Source organism: Plecotus auritus, assembly GCF_963455305.1.
Source record: "Plecotus auritus genome assembly, chromosome: 8".
NCBI lineage: Eukaryota > Metazoa > Chordata > Mammalia > Chiroptera > Vespertilionidae > Plecotus > Plecotus auritus.
In genome coordinates, this window is record NC_137782.1 from 109,216,005 (window position 1) to 109,240,453 (window position 24,449).

General features: G+C 43.4%; 1 protein-coding gene across 7 annotated transcripts in view; it reads right to left on the minus strand.

Moving 5' to 3' along the window:
* Window positions 1-24,449, minus strand: part of AFF3 (ALF transcription elongation factor 3) — a 559,583-nt gene that overhangs the window by 432,965 nt on the left and 102,169 nt on the right. The window contains exons 3-7 of one of the 7 annotated variants that reach the window (XM_080683055.1): window positions 19,550-19,624; window positions 17,100-17,220; window positions 15,816-16,128; window positions 15,304-15,689; window positions 12,345-12,431 (exon numbers count right to left, since the gene is read on the minus strand). In XM_080683055.1, the coding sequence (XP_080539181.1) occupies window positions 12,345-12,431; window positions 15,304-15,689; window positions 15,816-16,128; window positions 17,100-17,220; window positions 19,550-19,624 (982 nt within the window). Of the gene's footprint in view, window positions 1-12,344; window positions 12,432-15,303; window positions 16,129-17,099; window positions 17,221-19,549; window positions 19,625-24,449 lie in introns of all 7 variants that reach the window. The other 6 variants (XM_080683052.1, XM_080683057.1, XM_080683054.1 and 3 more) reach the window with 6 other exon arrangements.

The following is a 24,449-nucleotide window of genomic DNA, read 5'->3' on the forward strand; positions in this document are numbered from 1 at the left end:
CTCGGCTGTATGGACATGCAACACTTGTATATTATAATCTTAAGGTGTTTTCATTGTAACTTCATTGTAATGTGAAAGTTTTATTGTAATGTTTATTGAAAAAGGTTCTCTCTTACATTATCCAAAACGGAATGTAGTGCTGAGACTGACAATGTTCTAGATTATATTTTTACTTTGCTCATTGGTACATCAACTCATCAAAATATGTTTGGAAAGAATAGGGTCTAACTAAATACACCTGAAGGCTAGAGCAATTAAGAGAATTGACCAGTCTTACCACTAGTTAGTCTTGCTTGCCATAAGCCCAATAGTGATGTAAAGACTAAAAAGGAAAGAATGAATCAGGGACTCAGGTTTGAAGGGATGCCTGAGAAGTCCATTTGTGAATTTTAATCAATATTATATTATTTTTTATCGTATGAAATTAGAAGGTTGAACATCAGTTCAAAATATGATGCTCTCTTTCATTTTACTTGTTTCTAAGGCATTTGAAAATGCAAATAAAATAATACAATTCACTTGAATAAGATCATTAACAGATATTTAAAAAGCATTTCACTGCCTTAACATGTTCTGTTTTTAATTTTTATTGCTCTGATATAAGAGTGTTAACAATATTAGCTTTTCCCCTTGATGTAGCTGAAATGAGTTTCACTGGAACATCATGCAATTAGCCTGACTTCTTGGAAGGGTGGTCAGGAAAAGCAATATCCTACATCAACAATGGTCTTGTCACCCATCAGAGCCAGTCAACAAGGAGTGCCCAGTGTCAAACCTGAGTGAAGCACTGCTCTCACTCATGCCAGAGACACCAGGGAAAGGAAGACAGAGCAGCACAGTTATTAATGAGCTCAAGAAAGATTCCAGTAGCTGCCACTTACTTGCACAGAATGCTGCTTCAATAGACCAGTATGACGTTCTTCCACACTTTAGTATAAAATACTTAAAAACCGGTATTATACTATATAACAGGATTTACAAATCTCTTCAGTTAGGAGGGAATAAAACCCTCAAGAATAATGAAATACTGTTGCACAACAACGTTAATATACGTTAACACTACTGAACTGTGCACTTAAAAATTGTTAAGATGGTCAATTTTATGCTATATATTTTTCCACAATAAAATGTTTGGAGGAGGTATTAAGACAGGAAGGTAAAAATCATTTCACTTCCAATTCAATGGAACTAAGGAAACTTCTGGAGGGTAAAAGAACCTGTTCTAAAAACGTCCTGTGCTCTAGGGAAATAGAACAGAGTTGAGAAAAATTAAACCCTTTACAGACTTTATGCCTTTAGGCAATCTGACAATTGTTGATCTTCCTTCCATATTGGATTTTATTACTTTAGGCAACTCAGAAATTCTCTTGCTCTGGTCTGCACAAAAGGCCATCTGGGGTTTCCCAGATCAATCTCTGTGGTTTCCACTTGTTAAAAGAACAGATTAAATTAATCTCTACAGTTCAACATTTACAAGGCCAGCAAGTCTCTCCTCTGCATTCCAACACTTGGGGGTGAATGGAGGAGTCAGATGTTATTACATGGGAGTTGGAGAATCTTACTGCAATGTATAGAATTTTTTAAAAAAAGAAAGAAAACCCAAAGTCTTAATTAAAACCTTCAGAAGCTTAGCACAAAATGTTTCAGCCTTTGCAGATTAAATGGAATTTTTTCCACTAAAAAGAAGTATAGCCAATTTCTTGGTGGGGTGTTGGGGGGAGGGAGGAAGGGAACAGTACTTGGAATAACAAATTGAATTTATTTTCACTGGAATGTATGTATATTTATACTATCTTACCTACCTCTGTTCTTTAAATTTAAGCTCAAATATTTATTTTTCATTTAAAAAGTGGGCCTGCTTTTTAATTTCTAATCTAAGGATATTATGGTTTACTAAATTATTTATTTATTTACTTCTGCTAGCAATTTAATCTGTGAAATACAGCTCAAGGGGGAAAATGCAGTCATAAAACCTGTTGGTATAATGATAAGCAGTTTTTTAATATCTAATTAAATGTGGTCACCAGAGAAATCACAGCTTAAGAAATTTTATCAGAAAATGATTAATTCATTTCGGGCTTCACCCAAATGTCATAAGAGAACTCATGAATTTAGATAGGAATCCACTTATTATACTAAGACATTTTCATACTGAGTTAGAAGAGTCTATAATAATGACTATAGGTACTATACTTACTTCCACTAAATTCATATCCTTTGTAGCTATCATTGATTTCAGGAACAATTCTCAAACTAGAGTAGTATAATATGGGAGCCTTTTCCCTTTTGTCAAAAATGTCTAGAATGTCCTAAAACACTTCATGAATTTATATACCCCATTCTTCCAGAAATTCAGAAAATTACACACATTGTGTCATTTTAATTGAAAACCACAATTCAACAAAAAAAGTATTAACACTTACTATATGTTGAACTCAGGTACTGAGATAATAAGGATGGAGAAGATAATTCCATCCTTTGAAGGGCTCACAAAAATCATGACATAAACCCTTAAATCATATACCCATTGATATAAAGTAATAGGTGCTATAGCTGCTGGGTTTTCCTCAATATCTACGCATGTCTTCTCCCATAATAATAAAAAATTTTATCTGGACATATAGTGACCCAACATACAGATGGATACATATATCTCAGCCTTCTTTGAAGCTAAGATAGTTAGGTGACTTCTTCTGGCCAATAGGATATGAGAGGATGTGGTTTGTTTTCCTTCCAGACTGAACCTGTAAAGGGCAAGATATGCCCTCCCCACCCCTTCCCTTCCTCTGCGGGCTAGAAAGGAACATGGACCATCCTGGATCATGTGGATACGCATAACACTCCTGTAAGTGGCAGAGCCAATGGGGGGAGGCGGGTGGGGGAGGTGTGTGTGGATGATAGGATGTCAATGAAAAAAGCAGTCCACTGCCTCAGATTTTAATGAAAGAAAAATAAACTTTTGCCATGTTTTTAAGCCACTTTTTGGAATCCATCATATGAGGCAGCACCAAGCTGTAACTGATAGCTAATAGTGATGCTTCTTTTTCTGGGTGTTTTGTACTGGAAAATGCCCATTAAAAGAAAAAATTTAGTAGTGTGAGTCAAGTCTGTTTTTTAACTTCTTTATGAAAAACAAAACTCTCAATTATAACAATAAATTAATCTCATAATTAATTAAATAGAAATGAGAATTAAAATGTAAATTCTTAGAAGAGAATGACTTAAGTAATCATTGGGGGCACAAATTTTTTAAAAAACTGTATGATCATGGGATTGAAATAATGAAAAAAAATTTACAGATAATAAGAAACTATTCTGACACCAAAAACAGAATTACTGACATATAGGAAAGGCTTAGGAAAATTGCAGTGAGTGCAGTTGAAAAAAATATAGATCAAAGCAATTAAAAAGCTACTAAACAATACAAAAGAAAAAGATGATCCAACATAAGGGTAAGTCCTTTCAGAGGCAAATCAAAAACTGTGTGCAAACATCGTGGGCAAATACAATATAAAAATTCCTCTGAACTAGAAGAATGAACTGAGCCTGAAAGATTGACAGAGCACTCCTTGTTTTAGGAAATGCTCAACACTGAGACATATTTTAGTTAAACTGCAAAATTTAAAGAAATCATTCTTTAGATATTCAAGCAGAAAGAGCAAACCATCTATAAAAAGTAACATGATAGGCATTTTGGAAGAATATACACTGAGTGGCCAGATTATTATGGTCTCTGAACGCATAATAATCTGGCCACTCAGTGTATATCCTATATAATAAAAGGCTAATATGCAAATTGTCCCCTCGATCAGGAGTTTGACCAGCAGGCAGGCTGGCCAACTGCCCATGACCCCTCCGCGTGGCCAGGCTGGCCGGACCCCACCCATGCACGAATTCATGCACCAGGTCTCTAATATGTATATACTAGAGGCCCAGTGCACGAAATTCGTGCAGGGGGGGTGTGTGTCCCTCAGCCCAGCCTGCACCCTCTCCAATCTGGGACCCCTCGAGGGATATCTGACTGCCTGACAGGCAGTCAGACATCCCTCTCACAATCCAGGACTGCTGGCTCCCAACTGCTCACCTGCCTGCCTGCCTGATAGCTCCTAATCCGTTCTTCCTGCCAGCCTGATCACCCCCTAACCACTCCCCTGCCAGCCTGACTGATGCCTAACTGCTCCCCTGCTGGCCCAACTGCCCCTAACTGCCCTCCCCTGCTGGCCTGGTCACCCCTAACTGCCTCGCCTGCAGGCCTGGTCGCCCCCAACTGCCCTCCCCTGCAGGCCTGGTCCCCCCCAACTGCCCTCCCCTGCAGGCCTGGTCCCCCCCAACTGCCCTCCCCTGCAGGCCTGGTCCTCCCCAACTGCCCTCCCCTGCCAGCCTGGTCCCCCCCCCCAACTGCCCTCCCCTGCAGGCCGGGTCCCTCCAAACTGCCTTCCCCTGCAGGCCTAGTCGCCCCCAACTGCCCTCCTGTGCAGGCCTGGTCCCCCCCAATTGCCCTCACCTGCAGGCCTGGGTCCCCCCAAATGTCCCCCCTCTGCTGGCCTGGTTCACCCCTAACTGCCCTCCCCTGCAGGCCTGATCACCCACAACTGCCCTCCCCTGCTGGCCATCTTGTGGTGGCCATCTTGTGTCCACATGAGGATGGCCATTTTTGACCACATAGGGGTGGCTATCTTGTGTGTTGGAGTGATGGTCAATTTGCATATTACTCTTTTATTAGATAGATATACACTGAGTAGCCAGATTATTATGTGTTCAGAGATCATAATAATCTGGCCACTCAGTGTATATCAAAGCTCATGTGAGGCTCCAAATCTGATGAAACCAAAGAAACATAAGAGAAAGAGATAAGAGAGAGAGAATGTTATTTGTAAATGAAGTTCATCTTATATTTGTGATTTTTTTTCCTGCATGGTGGGATGTGAATTGATTTTTAAATTTTATTTTTCTTCATTATTTAAATTATTTAAGTGAGCATGTAACTTGTTAACAGGAAAACAATGAGTAAATAGAAAAATATGAAGGATAAAGGTGGAAAGTAAGTATGCCAATATATTAACAATGAGCAACTCTAGTGGTGACTTTCTACCTTTCAAGCATCATTATTTCATTATAAGAGGAACTAGCCTTGGAGGAAGAATCTGGCAGGCAAACTAGGAAAGGAAGCAACTCTGAGCACAAGCAAAGGTAGAAAAGTAAGAAAGAAAGTGGCATGCTTAGGAAGTAGCTGGAAGTCTGGAAATAGATGGAGAGTAGCCCAGGTCAGATTATATGCTATGCCTGTACTTCATTCTAGTGTTTATTGTTTATTTTTGTCACCTAACATCCTTCAAACAAGTTAAAGTAGGTTTGTCTTTCTATTTTTCAGATGCAGAAATTCAATCTGTAGACCTCAGGGGGAAAATAATTCAGTACTGATCTAATAGGACCCTATTCTAGAAGACGGTGTAAACGTGAATGGAAAGGGGACTCTGTCCTCAAAGTGCTTACAATACATTTGTGAGATCAGAACACACACAAAGAAAAGTAAACAATAACATAGTATAAGGTAACAAACATTACACAATAGGAATACAGAAGAAAGGAAGCTCTTCAATGGTTGGCGCCAACTGTAGAGGTGCAGAACTTGACCTTGAAGAAAAAATGGAGCATTTCAACTTAAGATTTCTAGCTTTACAAGAAATTGTATTATAGGATCCCTACCTATAGCTACACCACAATTCCATGAGGAAGTATTTATCTTCTTTTTTACTAAATTTAGAAAGAAAAGATGGACTAATTAATCATTTATGCTGAGATTCAATTATTTGAAAAAAATAAGCAAATAAGTAAAGACAACATATCAAAATAAATTCCAGATAGAAAACTTTTCATCCAATTCTTTATGGTTTCATATGTTAGACTTAACATATATATATATATATATATATATATATATATATATATATATATATATATATGTTAGAGGCCCAGTGCATGAAATTTGTGCACTTGGGGCGGGGGGGGGGGGGGGGGTCCCCCTCAGCCCCGCCTGCACCCTCTCAAAGCCAGGGAGCCCTCGGGGGATATCTGACCAGACGGCTTAGGCAGGGAGCGGGTCTAAGCCAGTCGGACATCCTTAGCACTGCCGCAGAGGCAGGAAAGGCTCCTACCACTGCCACTATGCTTGCCAGCCGTGAGTCTGGCTCAGGGCTTCTGGCTGAGCAGTGCTCCACCTGTGGAAGCACACTGACCACCAGGGGGCAGCTCCTGCACCGAGCATCTGCCCCCTGGGGGTCAGTGCATGTCATAGAGACCAGCTGTTTCGCTGTTCGGCGTATTAGCCTTTTATTATATAGGAAACACACACATATATATATGATATTTGTAACCATAATTATAAAGAAAGCGATCAAGAGATACAAAATTTAATTTCTCTATTATAAACAAAGGTTAGTCAACAAACTGGGAAAATTGCTTATAATATAGTTAAGAAAGGTCAATTTGCTTAATATTTAATTAAGATCTCATAACTCAGTAAGAAAACATATAAACACTTCAACAGATAAATAGGTAACGAACATGAACAAAATTCACGAAAGATTATACAAGAAAACCTTTTGTTCATTTTGGAATTATAAATTAGATGTCTAACAATTTTTCCTTGGAATATGTCATATCTGCACAAAATTCACATGTAAGTTCATTCAGGGTGTGAGTGCCTCTCCGTGCCCCTCCTTGTGCCCTCCATGCCAGTACACGCCTTGCTGCTGTGCCAGGGAGAGCTTAGGTCTCTGCTCTAGCAACCCACTCCACTCCACCTGACACTTCCTTTTGCCAGATGGCCCAGCTAACTCCCTCATGTCTTAGCCTCACTTTATTCTTGCTCAAATCTTCCTGTCTAATGAGAATTATACTAACCTCCCTTTTCAATATTGCAACTGCCTCCCCACCCTGGAACCCCGTGGGCATCCCCAGCTCCCTTTAGTCTGCCCTGCTTTCTACTTTTTCCAGAATACTTATCACAGATTATTAAAAGGATAAAAATCAAATGGTAAAGGAGTGACTTACATCGACTGTGATGAAGCAAGGAAGGCTACTCTGAAAGCTCATGCTTAAATGTACTGCAATTGGGGTGTCTGAGGGACTGTCAGAGGGACACAGTGGGGAACAAAACTGACACAGCCAACACTTTGAAATCCCCATGGGTACAACTAAAGCTAAGAAGTATAAGTTATGGAAATGTTGACTTTCAGGTCGACATGAGGAAGGGTGAGAGCCACCCCGAGAGGGGAAGGTGCTCTAGGAGGGTCTAGGTTCCCTCCTAGCTGTGGGTGAACATAGACAGGAAAAGACCTGATAGAGATGCCACAGAGAGCCAAGCATCCCATCACTGATGCTCCCCATGAGACCTTCCAAGGCATTTTGAAACGAGGGGAAGGGGGAGGGTGGCTGGCCTTTGTTTGTTTTTAGGGCTTGCAAAAATAGCCGAATGCATCCATCTATCTATTTCCCACTGTTCACCTTTCTGTGTCAGAGATAAGGGGCCAACCATTTACTGTGTATTAAGTCAGGCCAAGGGCGTTGTGGACCCCAAGGCTATGTAACCAGTGATATTTCTGAAGGACAATAGGTAAAGAGAGCTCTGGATAAAGATGTGGGTTCTGTTTGCATCAATTATGAAACAATGCATTCCATGAGTTAGTGAAACAGACACCGTGACAGAAACCGGATCAATGAAGCACATAACAACATGCAGAGAAAAAGGCCCCTGGGACATCTGGGAGTCAGGACCCGCTGGAATCGAGGGGGCCTCTAAGAACGCCATGTATCCCAGGCTCCTTTAAGCCCATCGTAATGTAATTCATGGGGCACACAGTTAGAAGGTCTGGGCTCAGCCCTCCCATTCCTGTTCCCACCATCTTCTTTTGCTACAGCGCATGCCATGTGGCCAGAGAACACAGTGTCTGCGGCAGCACAGACACACAGCACTGGACACGCTGCCCCCCAAGCCAGGGCGGCTGCTCATGAATACAGAACAGAGAACCAGGAAAATGAGGCAGAGCACACAGCATCGCCGGCAGAGCCGCTGCCTGCTGTAGCCGTGTTTCTGAGGTCAGCACAGAGGGCACAGCTTATTCCACAGGCGCTCGGTTCACACATCGGTAAGTGTGGTTCCCGTTTCTCTCTGTAGCAGGAGCTATAAGTTACAGGTGAGAAGGGATGGCTCCTCTCTTCCATAGAGGTTTGGCAGGAATTACTAAGGCCCCAAGGAGTGGGGTCAGTGACTGGAGGGGAGTGATTTCTTTCACTCATATCCTTAAGTTAATGGAGTAATTCAACGAATATGTACTGAGCAGCAACTCTGTGAGGCAGTTAGGGATGCTTCAGTTACTAAGCAGTAAAAACAAAAGGAAAATCCTTGCCTTTAAGGCACTCAGATTTTAGCGAAATTCATCCTCCTCACCTCAATTTCTGGATTCCGAGCACTCAAAGCATCTAGAGTTGAGCCCAATAGAAGGTAAGTGTAAAGCAAACAGAGCTAACATAATTATACTAATTATCACGTTATTGTTACTGTGGATTTCACTGAGTGCTTACTATGTGCCAGTCACCGTCCTAGCAGTATAACGTATTAAGTTATTAAGTAGTCATAAAAATGCTACCCATGGGTATTACTGCATTGAATTGTGTCATGGAAATAGTGTGTTTACAAAGGTAATCGAGTTAAAATGAGGTCATTAGGGTGGGTCCTAATGCAATCTAACTGAACACCTTACCAAAAGGGGAAATTTGGACAGACAGGGTAAAGACAAGGAGAAGACAGCCTCTCCGGGCCAAGGACAGAGACCTGGAACCGACTCTCCCTCACAGCCCTCAGGGGAAACCAAGCCTGCCAACACCTTGATTTCAGACTTTTGCCTCTAGAACTGTGAGACAATTCATTCCTGTGGTTCTAAGCCAACCGATGTGTGGTGCTTCCTTACAGCAGCGCAGCAAACTGATCAAGGTGCAACCGTGACTCCTCGTCACACATAAAGCCAAGGAGACACCGGTCACCTGGGGAGCCACTGGAGTGAGAGTCAAACTCAGACAATCTAGCTGCAGCAAACGCACTCCTCGTTCTGCTGGAAAGCTGGCCATTTACGCAGAGAGACGGATCCTGAAGGGCAGGGAGAGTCCATGCTCATCTCCTAGCAAGGCACTGCTCAGCCCAGCTAAACGTGCTATCGATACTCTGTGGCTCCAAAGAGCTCTGTCTCAGCAAGTCATTCCAAATATCTACTATCTGAAATGTTTAGCATTTTCCCTCAGCCCAAATCTTGTTGATTCTGTATTTCATTTAACTGGAGATACAGCTCAAGTGTGACATGTTCCATAGAGAAGACAGCTCAGAAAAGCCAGCTACACAAAGAGACAATTCTATATCAGCCTCATCATAAAATCACAGGGGGCCAAGCATTAAATAAGGGAGACCTCGAAGGATACTCAGGCTTTGCTAGAGTAATCCAGGATCATCTGTGTCTTCAAAGACTTCATTATATCTAACAAACACAAAAGAACTTTCAGAATTTCATTTTTTTCCCTTCCCACCCCATCTCTGTCTCTCACGTGCACACAAAACCACTTCCAATAATACCCCATCTCCATATTTTGTTTGCTGTTGTTGTTTCAGAGGTATTACTAGTAAGCATAACATAGCCGATATTTCCCAAATGCTTACTATATTATCGTGTGCTTATAAGCAAGTTACATACTTTGTCTCATCTACTCCTCCCTCCAATAACTCTGCCAAGCACATATTATCAATTTCTCCCCTTCACACATGAGAAAACTTAGGCCTGGCAGTTAAACAACTTGCTCCCACCATGTGGTAGGTAGAGCCAGGATGTGAGCCCAGTCCTGGCTGGTCTGCATAGCAGTGGTCCTCCCACTGTGCTCGCACACGATTTCCAACCAAGGAAGGATAAACTACACACACACTCACACACACACACACACACACACACACTCACAAAGGCTTTTCTCACTGGGCTGTCCAGTGACACTTTTCCAGGGTGGGAGCAATGCTGAATCAAACGTCATCTTTGCATGTGGCTCCAAACACAGAGATCTCAGGCTCTTGATTAGCCCCAGGGTTGGAGTCTACACACAAGATTGCAGTTTAAGAGAAAACAGCTGTAATCTGTCCAGATGCTTTCCGAGAGAAAGCTTTATGAGAACTGAGAAAATATACAGGAAAAATGGAGTGGGGCTTGCTCACAGCCTCCCCTGGGGGCCGGTTCCCCCCTCAACACCTCCAGCACTGGGAGCCATCTCCTACCTTTCAGCTAGGACGCTACCCTGAAGAAGCCTGAGACAGGAGATGGAACAGGACACATTTTAATATGCATTCTTCAAATTTTTAAGTAATTAAGTGCTTTATCTTTTAGGGCCCCACTGGCTAAACGTAAAAATATCAAAAAATATGGCAACATTTCCACTTCCCAGCCTTCATGATGACCTTCAGAATGACCCTTCCACAATTCAGAAAACAGATGTTTTCATTCTATACCTGAGATCAAAGTTTTGAATCACTCTTCTCAGTCTACATGGTACAAGTTGTCCACGTCCACGGTTAGAGAAGGGAGGACGTGCATTATGGGACAGGAGGTGTGCAGAGCATAACCATCGGTGCTGTTGCTAAGCCACACTGTCCCGCAGGACGTGGCTTCTGTCTCAGTGGGTGAAGGGGAATGGCGACCAGGGGGGTGGGGAGGACGAGTCCATAACCGACAGGGAAACCAAGTCTCCAGGCTGGCCCTCACCCTCATTTCATCAGTGAGCGATAGAGCAGCATGGCTGATGTGAAAACACTAGGCAGCTCAAATGCAATGAAGAACTTTAGACTGGCATGAATATGTAATGACACATTGCTCTGCAGATGCCTTCCCCCCCCCCCCACCATCCCCCCATAGGCTGCTGCCGACTTTAATGTGGAAGAAATCCATTTTCATACAAAGGTAGCCAAGAGTGACAGGAAATAGGAAGCCCACACCATTTATCTTCTGTGAACTTAAAAAAAAAAAAAATCAGTTAATTGCTTTTCTAGGAAGCCATTTTGTGGAATCATAGTACTTTATCTTTCTGCTCCTATTCGTGGTATAAATGGTGATTTTAAAATGCCCATTGTGAAAATGTGATGATTAACCAATACATCTTCAGCTATTTAATTACTTATCTTAACAAATAAAATTCTGATCAACCAAAAATGGTTATTCTGTTCTTATGGGTGAATTCTCAACCACGACGAAAACTCCTAAAACACAGTCGATTCACTGACTTTCATGTCTAGGTGTTTCTCTCCTGGTTTCCTTCCTTCCCTGCCTTTTCAAGTGCTTCCATTTTCAGCCATCGGAGCCTCTGCAAGAGCAGTTTCGGTTCACGTCTACCATTAACTTAACAGCTAAGGAGCCTGACCTGTGTGCTTTGGAGTACCACTGCTGAAACGGATCTTGCCAAACAGTTTCAGAGCCTGTGAGACCATCTGCTGTCTCAATAGCACTGCAGACTAGACTTTTTCAGTGTTGTCTCATTTTCTACATCACCTGGTATTAGACATTATTTTTTAAGTTCTACGAAGTTTGAAGCTAATAGGAAGCACTCTTTTCACATCTAAAGTTATCATTTAGTAATAATTTATTATTATTCCATGAGCCAAAGACAGATACACTGAAAAGGTGGTTACACATCAGCTTCAGGGCCTCCTGAGCAGAGGTTTCTCCAAGGCCCAGGAGGGCCCTAGGAATGTGCTAATTTATGTTCTTGTAAAAATTTCAGGAGAAAGATATTTTTTATTCTGTTTTTCCTAAAGAGAACCCCCCTACCACCAAGACAATGTCAACTTCAGGTCCCACAAAACCTGTGTCTGGCCCTCCAGATAAATAGTCCCCCATCATCTGAATCTTGAATTACATGTTAAGGGCAAAACATTAATTTTGTGTTTGTGTGTGAAACAAAAAGTCATTCACTTCAATTGGAAGTAATATTTAGTGTGCCCTACTCTAGAACACTGTAGAATGCATGTCTCAGTCATTCATGAGGTTCTCTGACTCTCACCTAACAGTAGTCACCCTTCCAAGTGATACTCCAGGGAAGGCTCACTTAATGAGGGATGGCATCAAGAGTAAAAGACGCAGCTATAACAACAAAAACATGTTTTTCATTGAACGCAAAACTGAGCTGGGGAAAACCAGCTAGGAGGCAGGTGTATCTGTTAAGGAATTCCCTTGAGGTCTGTAACTTCCACATCAAATTGCACTAAATTTTTCTACACTAATTACCTATTATTGAAGACTAAAGAATTATAAGAAATAACTCACCACAGCAGCAGACAGAGTACAGGTGTTGTGAGGGACGAATGAAGAATTTACAAGTGTAAAATCAGGCAAAATAGAGTCACCAATTTTCTATTGTTAAAAAAAAAAAAAAGCAGAATATTTTTCTACTACAAGGACTACAAAGGTGAGAGAATTTTCCTAGGGCAAGACAGACGATTTTAAATTTAGTTTAGACTTTAAGTGACAGAAATTACAAAGTAAAAGCTAAGTGCTAGCATCGAATTTATTCAATTCCTGTAAATTTCTTGGAGGCAGTGACCACATCTTAGATTTTTAAAAATATTTTTCACATCACATTATACCTTGTCCTTGACCTGATTCTTCTCATGAGGAATGTGCCTACACAACGCCATACAGCTATATCTGCACCTTCCCTGTCTTTGTCATTTTTACCTAACGCTTCCTTTTAGCCCCCAAATTCTTCACACTGCCCTAAGCCTTGTTCAACAGCTAACATCCTGAAAAAGTATAGTCAAGATACAAGTTCCATTCAGATCATTTCTTCTGTCAATTTCCCTAAAAAACACATTCTCTGCTTCATAGGAGATCAGTCAACTATTTATAGAAGATATTGTATTCTTAAAATTATTTTATTCTCTACAAAAAATAAATGCAAGTATTCCCTCAAAAGTAAAATCTGATTGGTTTGATAAAATTCTTCATTTTCTATGTTAAGATTGTGGATTTTATGGAATTCCCTAAAAATAATGAATGATATACCTGCCAAAAGGTATTTCTTAATTTCTTGGAGTAATGTAAAAAGAAACAAAAAAACCCTTTGAGTTTGAAGGTTGGGAAATGTACCTTACAACTACCACCCTGCTACTAACTGGAAAGAGCCATTTTGTTAATATGATAGTGGGCTGATTAAACATAGCAGTATTACAAGATTCAAATTACCATATTTTCCATAACATGCAATGCTTTCTACTAAAATAAAGACTGCATTTCCCCCCATCCCCCGAAAAATCCACCAATTACAACTTTGTCCTATCAACAACACTTTTTCTTACCTCCTGTCTATCAATGCATGATTGCCCTCTTTGAAGTGTTCAGCATAGAACGTTAGGAAGAAGCAAGCTGACTGCGTATGACATTACGTGTGGGGGAAGTGAAACACTTCCTGCATAAAAACTCTAATTTCTGTCGGGCTGACTCTATCTCAGGCCTTTCCCCCTTGTTCTGATTACTGAACACCAGTCCAGTATGTCATTCTCAATCTGGCTCCTGCAAGGGCATCCTGAAAGTGTCCACGTTATTAATGACATACCCAAAAACCTAATGCAAACTATATAATTACTTGCATAAGGCTGAACTGGCGATCAAACACTGGCTTATAACCAGAGCTTTGTCAACTCAATGGGTTCCAAAATAAATAAATTATTACAGAATAAATCTGAAATTTCTTTGGTACATAAAAATAATTTTAACAAAGAATCAATTGGGATTGAAATTATAAAGGGATTCCTGATGGTTGCAGTCACCTCTGTTCAAGAATAAACCATGCTTTTTGTTGACATTACAGGGTCATTTGATAGTAATAACAAAAATCAAAAAGCTTAATGAATTCAATTTTGTAAGGTGGGATCTGTGTGTGTTTCCTACAAACTTTTAAAAACATAAATGCTTGCAGAAGTTACATTTTTGCTTCTATTAATTTCTAAGGAACATTTTCTGGGGTCCATCATAAATGAATTATCAAAAGATGTTACTGGTCCCTGGTATAACTTCCTCATTAGAACCTGTGTAAACATCTCTAAGTGAAAGAAGAAAGTCTTGTCTAATTAGGTAATATACTGGCCTCCCAGTTGGTACATGTTGCTTTCTGAGATGATAGCTCAGAAATGGGTAAGCTCAGCACTGTAGGGCAGTCAAGAAGATATGTTAAATCATCTGCTTCACTTGGTTATAAGATCAAATTAAGACACGAAGACTAGTCTGGCCACAGTGTTACTCTATCTTTAAAAAAGAATGTGTTAAAAAGAAAAGAAAATCTTGAACAGTTTCTAAGTACAACATTCCAGAACGCACATTTATTTCAGTTACTGCACCTTAATCACAGTAAAATAAAACATGTGCAGTCATATTTCTTATTCCTGTGCTCTTGACAACTGTCATCAATTAGAAATATAGTAGGAGATATGCTTCTCTAAAACAAAACATTTCCCACCCAGATTTCTGTTCAAGTTTCTAGTCATGCCTCTTTGCTACCTCTGTGACTATGTGATCTGCTTGTTTTAAATTCTAGTGTTCTATACATCTAATCTTCACATTTGAATAAAGTCACAATGCAAACCAGGAGAATCTGAACTAAAATATTTCGCTCTCTTCCTATAGCCTAAGATAATTTTTACAGGACACAAAGAGTCCTTACTTTATTAATTAACACCAATGAACCTGGATCTTAAATATTATAATAAAGATGGGACATCTGAATATTTACCATAATCAGCATTGAATCATTTAACAATTACTTTCAAAATCATTCAGAAGTTTACCTTGTAAAGTTTGTCCTGGAACATTCCAAAACTGACCAAAATATTAAATATCTGAACTATTTTACTAATAAAAATTAACCTCTTTACATACCGAAAATTATGGTTTGTAAAGTACTTTCATTTTTAGTATTTAATATCTCCATAATACTGGCTTGTTTACAAACTATCCCCTGAACTGCATTCAAGGAGATATTCCTTCCTGAACTAACAGAGACACACATACAACTACATTTGTTGGAACTTAAAAAGTCTGCCTGTAATCAGTTTGAAATTGTAAGAAAGCATTACTTATGCGTACATCCTCCCTTACTGACTGCTACAAATCCTACCACGTGAAGGCAGTCACACACTGAAATAAAGAAACCTGGGCATTGAATTCTCAGCGGTCAGGTGAACACGCAGAACCACCCAGATGCCTGTAGTAGTCATGAGAAAAGACTCACCTCCGATTGCTTAGGGATGCTGAACTTGGAAAGCTTGGCCTTGGCTCTGGTGGACTCTGGCTTGGCGGCCGGGACGCCCCTGTATGACGTGCAGTGCACGCTGGTTTCCGTGGATGACTTAAGCTTCGGAGACTCATCGGGAGCCTGATCTTGGCCATCCATCGGCCGCACGTATGCGGTCGGTTTCTGCTGGACCAGGCTGGGTTTGGAAGCCAGGGATGGAGGAAAGTTCTGAACACAGTGTCCACTGCTGCTGTGCTTGGCTGCCATAGCGGGTGGTCTTTCCTGGGTCTGAAGACCCACCTCTACATTGCACACCTGTTTGGCCCGTGGCTGCTGCCTGCCAACGCCATCTCCAAGCAAGGTCCTGAGAGAGCTCTGTTGTGCTGAGTTGGAAGAAGAAGGAGAGGGGGGTGAGGGTGAGGGGCTGGACACACAGTGGTTAGGCCTCTGATTAGGGTTCTTTGGAGGAGCAGATCTGGTCAGATCAATCAACTTGTGTCCGCGCTTACTTGCTCTCTGTGGGCCGTCGGGAGGCGGGTGCCCAGCCTTCTGCCAGCCCACAGTGCCCCTCTTACTCTGCTGTACGGGGACAGCCGCTGGTGTGGAAGATGCAGTGCTGCAGACAGAGGAGGCCTGGGGCTGGGCTCTTGAATCTGCAACAAAATGTTCCTCAATCTTGTTCACAGCAGCCTGCGGAACCCCAGGTTTGGGAACGCCAACGAGATGACTCTGATTAGATCTATCAGTTAAAAAGTCCTTCATTTCATCGTAATTGCCTAACGTGTTCTGGATCCGGTTGGAGAGCTCATCCCCCTTGTTAGTCTGGAGAAAGAGAAAGCACACCCTGTTGTTAGAGACCATGGGAACACGGCAAACAACGGCGAGGTGCCGTTATCGACCACAGAGCCTGGGCTGCCACATGCAGAACGGGAGCTGGAGATGAAATCTAAACTATCATCTCTGAAAAAGTCCGTCAGCACTCGCTGCACACCAGACCCAGAGAGCTGGCCAGGGCCGTGGCTGCACAAAATGGCACCTGTCCTGGGGCCTGTGTGGCCGCTGAGGACGTCCAAACGGCACTACTGCCCCTCCACACAATGAATGGCCCGGATGAAGGCTCTCCAGGAGGGGACTTTTTCCTTTTCATAGTCCCATTGGAAGCTTTTCTTAAAAATTCAGATTTGGTTCCAACTGTTCTCTTTCCAATTTCTAACTATGTAATTATTCTTGTTAGAAACCCAGAATGGCGGGCAAAAGAAGTTAGAATGAAGCTTAAATGAACATAGGCTAAATATGCAAGAAGCTACGAGCCTTAACTACACAAGCTCCATGCAGCCTGAGCTACTGGGATGACATTCCATTTCGGAAGAGTGGTTATATTTCTGGCCTTTGGTATAAAGGAAAGCCAATCCAATAGTTTCTTTCTTATTAGCCCTATCAAGTAACCCTGGTACCTGCATGATTCATGTGTGACAGATATGTAAGCCAACCTCTCTTAATAGTGTTTGTTTCTAACACCTTCGAGAACATAACAAATGGCACTGACTTTGAAAATCAATGCAGAGATGACATATATGTTATTGATAAAAATTATAGCAAGCAGATCTCAATATTGACACCAAGATTTGAGGGGGGAGACCCCCATTCTTAGTGGTGAGGTTGCCTTCCCTTGGCTGAACAGGCAGAAAACTAACTGGAATTTGACTAGGCGGCTCTTCTAGTCAAGACTGTCATCCTGGGGTTAGAGGTGCCAGTGAGTGAGGGGTGGAGATAAACAATGGAAAACCATCTACCTTGTAGGGCTCACTGAAGAGGGAATAACTGGAATTAAATGTGCCATCATCCTGTTGAGTCTCCTGGTTTCTCCTTTCTCGTTCTTTCCTCCGCAACACATTTCTATCTGGTTCATAGACACTGCATCAGGAGAAAGAAAAGAGAATAACTACACACAAAAATTAAAGGCTGAAGTCCAACATGACATTCACCCAAGTGCAGAAGTCTGGTTCACGGACAAATGGTGATGATGACAAGAACATGGATACAGTTAAAGCTAGTCTAACCAAGCAGTGTGGGCTCGGGTGTCGGATAATTACAGTCTTCGGATGGAGAAAAGTCCTGAGGACAAGCCCCAGCCAGCGCTAGACCTCTCTGCATGCCATGTGAAAGAGGAACTGTCTAAGCAACTTTGACAGGAGGAGACTGAGAGTAATCTTAAGGCAGACGGTAATTATTGCAATGTGTAAATAGAAATCACGAGCACATTTCCTCCTATGACATGGCCCCCGAGTGTTATGTGGGCATGCTCCTGTATTTTCCTTTCTTTTTTTTTTTTTCTTGCATGGCTGTGTTTCTGTAGTGATTCTTTCATTAACTGACTCCCTAAAGAGCTGTTAAACTCCATGCTGCAGTGGCTTTCACAGTTACGAGCCTTCTTCTGATCTCTGTTAATCAGTCAAGTCGTCAAACTAGGACTGAATCAATTCTTCCTTTTGATATATTTGACACTATCACTCCTCCTAACTATGAAAAATGTGCCAGGAGGAAGGGATACGGGCAACGAAGGGAGAGAGCGGAAATTGAATTATGGTGTGTCATCAAGGAACTCGGCCTTTTGTTGAAGAAAATTAATATCTCTTCTCCTAAAATGCAATTATGAAGTGACCAGACACCAGATAACTGGGAGGACTGAGAAAGAAACAGTGTTCCTTCCCTATATTGGGGAGAAAATAAAGGGCCTAATGTAACTAATAATGAGGAAGGGACCCGTGTAGTGAAAGGAGGCAACACCCTTGTGTTTTGTTTTTTTTTCAGCTCGCTAGATAAAGAAACCCGGCCTAGTGTAGGCACAGAGCTAACGCTATGGGTTGTAAAGAACCTATGTGTCTCTCAAAATGAGCACTGTCTTCGTTTCCTAGCAGAAGCATTTTGTTTAAGTGACCTTGCCATCATTTTGCTTAGAGCTCCCACTTGGTCCAGTGCGGGCAGATGCCCAAGATGGATCAGGACAACTACCTCCTGACTGTGGGTCTCCCCTAATCAATGATGTGATGACAAAACACACACACTCGGTCTCTCCCCCTCCCGCCACCCCTGTCTTCATTATAGAGCAGGGATGTTTCACGGTGTGGGGTACATGTTTAAACATGAACACAGTCTATAAAAAGGGCTTTGCAATGGCTTTTGGTGCCACAGTCCAATGTATAGCTAGCAAATACTGTTAATAACTATTAACAATGAAAGGATCTGTGGGTCCAAAGAAGCTTATGAAAATAGTAAGGATAACCAATTTTTTAGTTAAATTGTTAACTTGAGTAAAAAAAAGAATATATGTGTTATGTAGCTGTAGAGGGCACAAATAAAATAACCATAAAATATATATTGCTTATCCTCCTAGCTCTGCCCATGTGGCCAGAATATACTTTAAATTCGCCGTCTCCAGGGTGATGCTAAAAATGCTCTGGGCAAGGCTGTGAGAGCACCTAGAGCCCTGCATTTACATCTAAGAGTGAGGGATGTTAAAAAACAAACAAACAAACAAAAAAACAGAACATGTAGCCCATTAGCATTTTAATTCGTCCTTAATAATTTACCCAAAGTTATTAGATTTGGGAGTCCAACCAGTGACCTTCATACAAAGAGAAACTGAGCCACAGCCTGACCAACTGAGGGGCACACGGCGCCTACATCCATCACCAAGCACTCCCTGGGGTGGCCCTGGTGGCACTGAATGGCGTAAGGGAGGCCCGGGATGACAACGACACTCTCCCAGAACCAGGCTTCCTGTCCAAAGGAGAGGGTATCACGGTCATGCCCCACTGTGGATAGGCACAACGTGAAACCCCGGCTTTCATGAACGTTCCACGATTTCAAATGGAGATTTCTTTAAGGACACGTGACTCATGCTATGGATGGACACGATGTGGGCTTTAACCAAGAGAATTTCAGTTTCACTCTGAACTCACTACTTTTTGGACCAAAACCAGCATTTGCAGTAAGAAACAAAATTGCATGCATCACCTTCCTCCCTGGCCAGTGCCTACAGACACCTGGGAGGCCCCTACTGTGCTGACCTCCATGCACACAGACCCCCACAAATATGCTTGCTGTCCTCAGCCAAGTCAAGCCAACCGAACATGTAAGACTGGTGTGATGCACGATATGGCCGTAGACAACATGGAGCAGGCAGGTGGTCATTTAGGGTGATTTTGGGCTCCTGAGAAGGCCCCCATGCCCAAAATAATACCTCCTGCATCGGCTGGTTGACGACTGAAATTCCACGACTAGAGAGTCACTCCTCTGGTTTAAGATGTCTTCACCCCTGTAAGAAATGCAGACACCACAGAAGGGAAAACATTGAAACCTGGCCAGCCCTCGTATCTTAGCGTGCATGAGCTTGTCTGCTTTTTGACCCCCGAGGGCCAAGCAGAGGGCACAAGGACATCAGGGTGCAAAGGGAGTCCAAAAAGGAGGCGTTATAAGAAAAGGGAGGGGCCATGCCTAGTGCAGCAATGAAAACAAATGTATTATCCCCACCTATTTACAACCTGGCTCACGTGCTTAAGACAAAGGCATCAGGATAAAAGCCAAAATCAGTTAGGCAGATACCAGACTCACTGCATCTCTAGGGTCAGGGGAAAGGATCACTTCCCAATATGAAGTGAGAGGTGAAGAGGAAGCTGCTCCTCCTTAACAAAATTGGCCTCACTCCCCAACCCCTTTAAGCGTGAAGGTAACCAAAAGCTCCCCAAGGTGCAGATCAATGCTAGCTAAAGTTCTCTGATGGGGTCCTGCCTGTATACCCAGCCTATGCCTTCTAACACTAAAAAGGACTGAACACTTTCAGTACCACCTGCACATAATATACCAACAGAAATGCACTGGCCATCTTTTTTTTTTTTCTTACTTTTATTTAAAAGATTCTCACACCAGGACGTTTTTACTGATTCTTAGGCGGGAGTGGGGGGAAAGGAGTGGGGGAAGGGATAAAGAGGGAGAGAAATATCAATGAGCGAGAGAAACATCGACTGGCTGTCTTCCCATATGTACCCTGCCTGACCAGGGATCGAACCTGAAATCTTTTTGGTGCATGAGCCACCCGGCCCGGCCAGGGCTGCACTGAGCATCTTTTACGGGACCACCACAATGCCGTGTCATGCAGTACCCTTCACACCATCAGAGGAAAACCAAATGACCAAAATCATCCCCAAGAAGAGGGGCAACTCTTCCTCAACGTCTTCCTCTCCAGCAGTATCTCATCTCCTCCCTTAGTAAGCAGCGCTGTTGTCTCCACCGAGCATTCAGCTCTTCCCAAGCCACCCACCCTTCCCTTTAACTGAACCACACCCCCACGTGTCCTGTCAGGCCTAGGCAGCTATAATGCCACCTGCTTAAGGCAAATGTCATTGTAAATGGAAGCCTGCACTTGCCATCCCCACCTCTCTCTCAGCATCCGAACTTCGATCTCTTCTTCCAGTACTAAACATTTTGACTCATAAAGACAGTATCTTCTCGACAGCAAGTCCAGGGATTCACTAATTACAGGTGAAATCTGTGCAGGGTCCACAGTCCTAGAGCAGTGGTCGGCAAACTGCGGTTTGCCGCTCTGTTGACTAATAAGTTTGCCAACCACTGCGTAAGGCATTACCCTTACCCAGAAGTTTTGACTTCAGGTTAAAGACATTAGTACATTATTAAAATGTTTTTTAAGTGTTTTTCCCTAAGGCAGTGGTCAGCAAACTCATTAGTCAACAGAGCGGCAAACCACGGCTCACGAGCCACATCCGCAGTTTGCCGACCACTGTCCTAGAAGATGCCTTTCTTTTGATCTGTTGCCATTAACACTCAGCCCTCTTCCCTCCTCTGGGTTCAATGCGAGGACCACACCACTTGCTTTATTTTTGTTGTTGTTCCGCAATTTATTTTGTTCATTAGATTCCACATACAAGCGAGATCATACAGTATCTATCTGTCTCTGGCTGGCTTATTTCACTTAGCGAACTCTCCCATGACAGGCTGACAGGTCAGCCTCACTGGAAACTGAAGCTACGGGGAATTCCGAGTTCTGGCACACCTCTATACACGCTAGACTCAGTAAGAGGCCCACGTTACAAACTGTGTTTCTTGGTTACTAGCAGAGGGTAAAATTTCCATCATCTATAAAGTTGTTCCTGATTTCTGTGAAAATTACAAGAATTACACTCTTCAAATGTATGCCACTGAATGTATTCATTTATTTTGCATGCAAGTGGAGGCAGCCAACTGCTACAATGTAATTTATTATTTATTGCAGATGTATAACATTCCAGAAAACGAAGCTTTTTAATAAACTCCTTTCAAAAAACACTTCGTTTTAGAATTAAAAAATGAACAATAAAAATGTAGTAAAAACTTCCTGGTCATTTTGATTGATTTGTTTTAATTTACATATTGAAGTATGCTGCAGGACTCAGGCAAAAGTCAACTGTGCCAGTTAAGTAAGAATACATGTTCATTCTTATCGTCATTTCCAACATTAATGTAACCTTGACCATAGGGTAACTGTAAAGAACTAAATAACAGTAATACCTTTGAGCCTGATGGCTTCTCCCTTCCACTGAATTCAAAACACTTCATTTACCTGTCCCCTAATTATCCTTACAACTAGAGGCCCAAAATTCATGCACTGGGCTGAGGGACCCCGCCCCCCCTGCACCCTCTCCAATCTGGGACCCCTCGAGGGATGTCCGACTGCCTGCTTAGGCCCAATGCAAGATTGGGCCTAAACGGGCAGTCGGACACCCCTCTCACAATCCAGGACTGCTGGCTCCCAACTGCTCACCTGCCTGCCTACCTGATTGCCCCTAACCGCTTCTACCTGCCAGCCTGATCACCCCCTAACCACTCCCCTGCCAGCCTGATTGATGCCTAACTGCTCCCCTGCCTGCCAGATTGCCCCTAACTGCCCTCCCCTGCCGACCTGGTCACCCCTAACTGCCCTCCCCTGCTGGTCTGGTCCCCCGCAACTGCCCTTCCCTGCAGGCCTGGTCCCCCCCAATTGCCCTCGCCTGCCCACCTGGTCACCCCTAACTGCCCTCCCCTGCTAGCCTCGTTGCCCCTAACTGCTCTCCCCTGATAGTCTGGTCCCCCCCACAACTGCCCTCCCCTGCAGGCCTGGTCCCCCACAACTGCCCTCCCCTGCAGGCCTGGTCACCCCTAACTGCCCTCCCCTGCATGCCTGGTCCCCCCCCCAACTGCCCTCCCCCGCAGGCCTGGTCCCCCCCACAACTGCCCTCCGCTGCAGGCCTGGTCCCCCCCCCCAACTACCCTCCCCTGCAGGCCTGGTCCCCCCCAACTGCTCTCCCCTGCAGGCCTGGGTCCCCCCCAACTGCCCTTCCCTGCAGGCCCGGTTGCCCCCAACTTCCCTCCTCTGCCAGCCTGGTCACCCCTAACTGCCCTCCCCTGCAGGCCTGGTCCCCCCCCCAACTGCCCTCCCCCGCAGGCCTGGTCCCCCCCCCAAATGCCCTCTGCTGCAGGCCTGGTCCCCCCCCCCAACTACCCTCCCCTGCAGGCCTGGTCCCCCCCCAACTGCTCTCCCCTGCAGGCCTGGGTCCCCCCCAACTGCCCTTCCCTGCAGGCCCGGTTGCCCCCAACTTCCCTCCTCTGCCAGCCTGGTCACCCCTAACTGCCCTCCCCTGCAAGCTTGATCGCCCCCAACTGCCCTGCCTTGCAGGCCTGGTGCCCCCCAACTGCTCTCCCCTGCAGGCCTGGGTCCCCCTCAACTGCCCTTCCCTGCAGGCCCGGTCGCCCCCAACTTCCCTCCCCTGCAGGCCTGGTCACCCCCAACTTCCCTTTCCTGCTGGCCTGGTCCCCCCCAACTGCCCTCCCCTGCATGCCTGGTCCCCCACAACTGCTCTCCCCTGCAGGCCTGGTTCCCCCCCAACTGCCCTTCCCTGCAGGCCCGGTCGCCCTCAATTTCCCTCCTCTGCCGGCCTGGTCACCCATAACTGCCCTCCCCTGCAGGCTTGATGCCCCCAACTGCCCTGCCTTGCAGGCCTGGTCCCTCCCAACTGCCCTCCCCTGCTGGCCATCTTGTGGCAGCCATCTTGTGTCCATATGGGGGTAACCATCTTTGACCACATGGGGGCAGCCATCCTGTGTTGGAATGATGGTCAATTTGCATATTACTCTTTTATTAGATAGGATGTCCCTTGGAGAAAGACAGTGATAGTAGATAGATTAACTTTGTTGAAGATCAAGAAACTAGGATAAAAGTTTGATCATTAAAATGATATCATAAAGAAGACCTTATTTGCCTGTGATACATCTGATAAGGGGTTAATTTCCAAAATACATAAAGAACTCATACAACTTAACAAAAGGAAGACAAATAATCCAATTAAAAAAGGGCAAAGGACCTGAATAGACATTTCTCCAAAGTGCACATACAGAAGGCCAAGAGACATATGAAAAAGTGCTCAAAATGACTAATCATCAGCGAGATGCAAATCAAAACCACAATGAGGTACCACCTCATACCTGCCAGAATGGGTACCATCAACAAATCAGCAAATGACAAGTGCTGGTGAGGATGCGGACAAAAGGGAATCCTAGTGAACTGCTGGTGGGAATGCAGACTAGTGCAGCCATTATGGAAAACAGTATAGAGTTTCCTCAAAACATTAAAAGTGGAACTGTCATGTTATCTAGTAATCCCACTTGTAGGCATATATCCTAAAAAACCCAAAACACCTATCAGAAAGAATGTACACACCCCTATCTTCATAGCAGCACAATTTACACTTAAGATCTAGAAATAGCCCAAGTGCCCATCAGTAGATGAGTGGATAAAAAGACATGGTATATTTACACAATGGAATACTATGCAGCTATGAAAAAGAAGGATCTCATATCCTTTGAGATAGCATGGAGGGAGAGTATTATGCTAAGTGAAATAAGCCAGTCAGAGAAAGAAAAGTATCATATGATCTCATTTATATGTGGAATCTAAAAATAACATAAAATAAAATAAACTGATGAACAAAATAGATCCAGAGATATGTAAACATGGAATAGACTGATGAATCAAATCACAGAGGGAAGAGGGGGGAGATCAGCCGAAGAACTTATATGCATATATGCATAACCCATGGACACACAATAGTGCG